Source organism: Polyodon spathula, chromosome 16 (assembly GCF_017654505.1).
Source record: "Polyodon spathula isolate WHYD16114869_AA chromosome 16, ASM1765450v1, whole genome shotgun sequence".
Taxonomy (NCBI): domain Eukaryota; kingdom Metazoa; phylum Chordata; class Actinopteri; order Acipenseriformes; family Polyodontidae; genus Polyodon; species Polyodon spathula.
Window position 1 is genome coordinate 11,480,849 of NC_054549.1, and position 6,000 is coordinate 11,486,848.

A 6,000-nucleotide genomic window follows, 5' to 3' on the forward strand; every position below is an offset into this window, starting at 1 on the left:
GTCATTGAAACGAACACGTTTACATCAAGTTTCATAAAATGCACGGCGATAATAAATAGAATTGTAAGCGTTATACAGGATGTCTCCGTTGAAGGAGATGAAAATGAACGTCCTTGCATGAAGAGTTCAAGGAGAGTCACCCCTTCCAGTCCTTACACCGAGAGTCCAGAAACATCTGCGGGGATAAAAGGAGGAGAATTCTGGAGGCTATATCGATAATCGATATACTGTATACTATAATCGACTGAACTGCAATTATTGTTATATCTCAACTCTTTGGGCTAATTCTCACACATATTGTTTACTGCAGTCTATTCACAAAGCATTAGTTCCAGTCGGTACACAGCAGTCGAATGCACGGTGGTGCTAGTAAACATTATAATACACAAAACACAGCCGGTGTTGACGAAGACGCCGTTACCTGATCCAAGGCTATTGACATCCCAGTCCACTCATTGAGCCGATCCGGTCCAATCTGACCCCGAAACAGCTTCTCGATCCTCTCTTTTTCAACCTTCTTGTGGACCGCTTCAAAGAGGTCAGGATATCGTTCAGGAGCCTCGTCATTTTGATCTCTTTGGAGGACTGCGAGTCCAGGCCCCTGGCGATGAGGCCCCAAGGTAGTTCGGAACCCGTGTTGAAGGATTCAGATTCGGCAGTTGCTTCGTCCAGCTCCCGTAGGAGCATCTCATCTGAGCCCACATAAAGGTTGTTATTAATATTTTCTTCTTCTAAAATATGCATTAGAGTCTGGGCAAAGAAGACATTGTTTTTAAAAGACAGGTACGTGATCAAAAAAGTTACCAAACATCATTATATATGTTTTTAAACAAATGACAACTAAATCATGTGTACATTTATAATATTAATACATCGTGTAGAAGCTTTGAAATCAGCATGTAGCAGCATTTTATAACACGAACATATGTGTTACACGAATGTATAAAGACTAGTCCTTAAACACGTGTTACCTGTAAACTGGACATAGGCTTCGCCCTGACTTGGCAGAGAAGCAGGAGCACCACAGCACAGTAGATGGTGACTTTTCTGGTCATCTTTGAAATTGTTTGGTCTTGTATTGTGATGAGCCGGTGGATTCCTTTCTTCGCGGTCACGGTAGTGTTGTATTACAGAGTTGGGATGACAAGTTCCATCTACTGCCTTCACGGTCTGCTGCAAGGAACTAGTGAGCTTTTATATACTTGAGGGTTGCATCACAAAACTCTCCAGCCATTGCAAAACTGACTACCCTACTAAATCAATAGATCTAATGTCACCTTGAAGCTTGACGTTCTAAAGGATAAGATGCTAAATTACATTGTAATTGCTTGTTGTCGCGAATTCACTCGAATAATTACAGCACGGTTTTGTTAAGATGCTTGGCGGGTTGAGTTTATTGCTGTTATTCTCACCTGTATGAAATATATTGGGTCCTGAATTGACTCTTAATTTAAACCATTATTACTCTGAAACTGCATGGGTTGGATTAAGCTCCGCTAATCTGGCATGCATTAGTGGGACATCTTTATATATAAAGATATAACATCCTTCTGATCAGCACTGGATTGTAGCTAAGCATCATACTGTAGCCAGCAAAGGGCACACGTATTGTATTTGAAACTTCTGACCACGTCATAAACTTTATTTAAAGAATAATGATGTCATTAGTGGTATTCCAAAAACATGCATCAAAACTTCAGACTGTTTTAAGGAATGTTTTTTAAGGACATTTATTTAAACATTCCCTTAGGTTAAAAAGTGTTTTGAAAAAATATAAAACAATAAACCGTTGACAAACGAACTGTAACTGTTTTGTCATCAAAAAGTCCTTATCAAACCGTTTCTTAAAACAGTTCCTAAAGTTTTGTGAATATGGCCCCCATTTATGACAAATACAAAAATCACAGCAAAGTCTATATATTAAAACATTTATTTATGTATTTATTTATTTTTACATTTAATACATCACTGACATATTCAAGCGCACACAATGGATAAAAAATAAACCATGAACAATTCACATAAATAAAATGTATACATAATACGCTATTTAAAGACGATATAAGTAATGAAACAGACACCGATCCCAATTCAAGTGCAGTTTAATCAGGGACACACTTGTAAAGATGCTACAGTGTTATTATAAAGGTGTATTATGGCAGTTGCTGAAGCTGAAGCAGTATATTCCCGGGGCGGAGTCGAAAGAGACAGCTGGTCATCCCGTCCCAGATTTATAATCTTCTTTAATTTCGTTATAAGTCCCTGTAAAGGACAAAAGTGAAAGTTATAAGCTTATATGAACAAGTTAATACATATGCATTAACATAACACACACACACACACACACACACACACACACACACACACACACACACACACACACACACATTCTGGAAACAATTACCATGTTATAATTGCATCAGCAGCCCAGCCTGCTCATGGAGCCTATTCTGTCCAGTTTCACTCCGAAGCAACCCCGGGAAACGCCCTTTTTGTTTTTCCTCCCATATCTCTTGGCAGAATTGATTACGTCACTTAAGATTCGAACGAGCGCTTCGTCAGAAACGGGGTTCCCTGCACTCAAGCCCCCGAACTTTCGGTGCAAGAGTTCGCTGTCCAGCTGATCAGAGGAAACCGCCGCAAGCGATAAGCCATCTATATCGCGGTCCTTCACCTCCGGTTCAAGATAACGGTCAGTCCCTCCTTCTAGCAACCTGGACAGGGTCTGGAAACGTGCACAACTGGACAGTTACTACAAGAACAACAATTCGATATAATCTGGTTATGACTACAGTAATTATATATATATATATATAAACACCATATGCATCATGCTTAGCTTACAGTAACCCTAACCCTAAATCTTTTCTGATACAATTGTCTAATATATCGTGCAATAAGATTTACACTTCAAGTACATTGTAACTATGCATAATAACATTGCAAACATGTATTTGCTGAGTAGCTACTATGTAAATAAATACACAGCTAGCTAGCTAGCTAGTTACCCCGTCAAAAACAAACAAAAAGTAACTTGGTTATATTACAGCGGATGGACACAATGTATTGCACGGAAATAAACTGTTCAGGAGAACTTTTTTGTTGCAATAAACAATGTATCTACAAAAAAGCAACATTTACAGTGTAACTAATCTAGAATAGCCTCCTGGTCGTTGTTTATCATTCCAATTTTAACAGGTTAATCTTTTTATTTGTCTATCAGTAGTTAAGTCAACAGAAGACACGCTTCTTCATCCAGTAGGTTACAGCCCACTACACGAAAAGACTGATAAAAAACACCTAAGCACACAATGGTCAAACACGGGTCCTCACCTGTATATCAGCGACTGGCTGAGCTAGCAGGAGGTCCTGGACCGACAGCATTGCCAGGATTCCGAAGCAGAGTGCGGTATTACAGATCATGTCGTCACTTCGACAGCCACTGTAGTTTATCAATGTTTTTCTTCCTCCTTGTCTTTCCGAGATCGCACCGTCTCCTGCTCTACACTCCGAGCCCAGGACTGTCCCTTTATACCCCCACCCCCAGGAGAAGGTGACGCTACCCTCGAGTCAGCCTGTTCTTGTGTGCGCGCATAGAATCCACTCTCCTACTGCGTGTGTAAGGTCAGTGAATGAAAGTGTCCGGACAGCCTCTTTCTGGAAACACGTTCGCTGTTCGTCTTGAAATATGATGGCTAATAAGCTATATGGCTATGACAGTAGACTTCCTCAGTAGAATACAGCGTTGCCTAATTAGTTTGAAACTTGTTTCGTTCTTCAGTGAAGGCTTTTATATTATAGAACACATAACCGCTAACAACCTAGTTGCATATAAGATACCTAAAAAGTGAATTAATTAATTAGTGTATTTATTTATTTAATGAGAATTAAAAGAATAATAGTTTAATGGACAGATGGTTATTTACGTTTCCAATTCCATTCTCCTTTCTTAGATATCTCAAGGTGTCTGAAATGATAAATACAGACAATATTATTGTATTACTTTTTCAGAGCATACTCATAAGACATAAATAAATCAAATCATAAATAAATAAATGAATGCAGTCGCAGCTGGGGAATGTACAGAATGCTTTTCTCTTGAACTCAATTATTAGGATTTTCTGAAGTGGTTTGATTTTCATCAAGTGCTTCCCTATACCACAAACCTCAAGGACTTTCATTTTGAACACAACACATGTAGAAAAGTACCACTTATGTAGCCGAGTTCTTATGTGTACAGTATTGTAATAGTAATGATCTGGTGTGATAGATTTCACTGGAACATTATGAAGTGCTTGCCACGGCACAGATCGCTGGTGCATTTCATGTCAATGGATCTGTCAATATACCTTCTGATGAGTACAGAAGTAAAACAGGAGATGTTAATAAAACAGTCGCAAGAAGCTAGAAAGAAAACCAAATGAATATCTTCTAGGTAAATTGAATACAGTATTCTTGCATTCCAGAGCTCTCTATATGAAGTATGTGCAGTTATTTTAACCCAGATTTTCCAGCTATGTTTTCTTACTGCCGTAGCCGCCCACGACAGCTCGGGAGAATTGAAGGTCAGTGGGTGTCCTCTGATCCTCAAGCCATTCATCTCTATACCCAGGAGTTCTACAGTGGATGTGAGCTAGCTCCCTGCCCTGCATGGGAACCACAGTGCATATAAACCTTCACACCCTGTGCCACACTCCCTGATATCTATTTTAAGAGGAATAATGCTTCTAGCTATGTGTGGTTTGTAAAACAGATACACAGAAAGACATTTTCAAATTATGTATTGAAGACTAAAACACAACCTTCGTTATAATGAGACTGGTTCTCACAATCCAATAAACAACCAGAGTTATTTCCCAGAAACTGATGCTCAATAAGACATTATCAAAATTAAATAGATCATATGGTCTTCAATGCAATTTTTCCACGTGGTGTTTTTCATTGTTGGTGAGGTAAGGGACTGCAGTAATTACCAGTAATGCATTATCAATTTGTTAGAGGTTTCTTTTCAGCACAGTGAAAAATATGAGGACAATATCAGTAGTCCTTTTCTTAGCTATTCAATGAAAGTGGCACAGATTTAACATGAATACCCATTTTGATATAAGTATGTTACACCTTGTGATCATGCACCAGGGTGCTGGCAAGGTTCTAAAAGTCCCTGTGGAAGTTCTGTGCAGAACATCAAATGGAAAGTTCCATCTACTAGATGTCAAGGCTCTATGACTAATACCTTTTTCCCTACCATTTCTGATTGCTTTTCAAGGGACTACCCTGCCCACCCTAAATCAAATGCATGCATTTAAATGTCACATACTGTGCGATGGAGATCCATATGGGAGCCAATGAGGATACACCAGGGTGACATGACAGCTGTGATACAACAATGCCACATTGTGTGGGGAGCTGAGTTTCTGCTCTTCTGAGGAATTTTCAGCTCACCATTGTTGTGTAATACCCAAAGGTTCCCATGTCCTAGAGGTGCAAGCCACACCACAAATGATTGTTATTTGCATATCTAAGACTTTACCCAAGTGCTGTAATACAGCATTTAACCTTCTTTTTATATAACATTACTGACCCCTTATTTCATGCCTTTCTCAGCCTGTGGCAAGATATGTCTCTTGGGTTGATGTCAGAATGTTCTGCTGTTTGAATTGATGAAAAGATGCAACATGTAAGATGTAGGCATTAGCATACTGTATTACATTCTCATTTAAGGGCTTGCTCACAACCTCCTCAGATTCAATAAGGCATTTTAGCTCTGCTCTAATGGTCTTGCCAAGAGTATTCAAATAGTTGTGTGAATTACCTTTATTTTGACTCTTCGGTCAAAGAGATAAACCAGGCTGACAAAGTAGCAAACCAAAAGAACAGCTAACCAAGGGTGGTTGAAATACTAAGTTGTTCTTAGAACTTGGGAAGGCAAGACATGGCCTGAGCTCATTGGCTTCCCCCTTTTTTAAGTGCAGGTGGCTGTTGTAGCAGAGCTGTTCAGCC

The 6,000-nt window shown here is 39.3% G+C and overlaps 1 protein-coding gene across 1 annotated transcript; it reads right to left on the reverse strand.

Annotated features, from left to right (window-relative positions):
- Positions 1 to 2,006: 2,006 nt before the first annotated feature.
- On the reverse strand, positions 2,007 to 3,558 carry LOC121329303 (C-type natriuretic peptide prohormone-like). Its single transcript, XM_041274849.1, has 3 exons — positions 3,334 to 3,558; positions 2,405 to 2,725; positions 2,007 to 2,262 (listed from the first exon to the last, which is right to left on the reverse strand). The coding sequence occupies exons 1-2, from the start codon at positions 3,421 to 3,423 to the stop codon at positions 2,420 to 2,422; spliced, it is 396 nt and encodes a 131-aa protein (XP_041130783.1). The 5' UTR covers positions 3,424 to 3,558; the 3' UTR covers positions 2,007 to 2,262; positions 2,405 to 2,419.
- Between the last annotated feature and the right edge of the window lie 2,442 nt (positions 3,559 to 6,000).

What these genes read in the sequence shown, in the direction of transcription:
- LOC121329303 (XM_041274849.1), bottom strand. Translation starts at nt 3,423, where the DNA reads ATGATCTGTAATACCGCACTCTGCTTCGGAATCCTGGCAATGCTGTCG. An exon ending in AGCCAGTCGCTGATATACAG is followed by an intron (nt 2,726 to 3,333) that starts GTGAGGACCCGT and finishes GCACGTTTCCAG; the next exon opens with ACCCTGTCCAGGTTGCTAGA.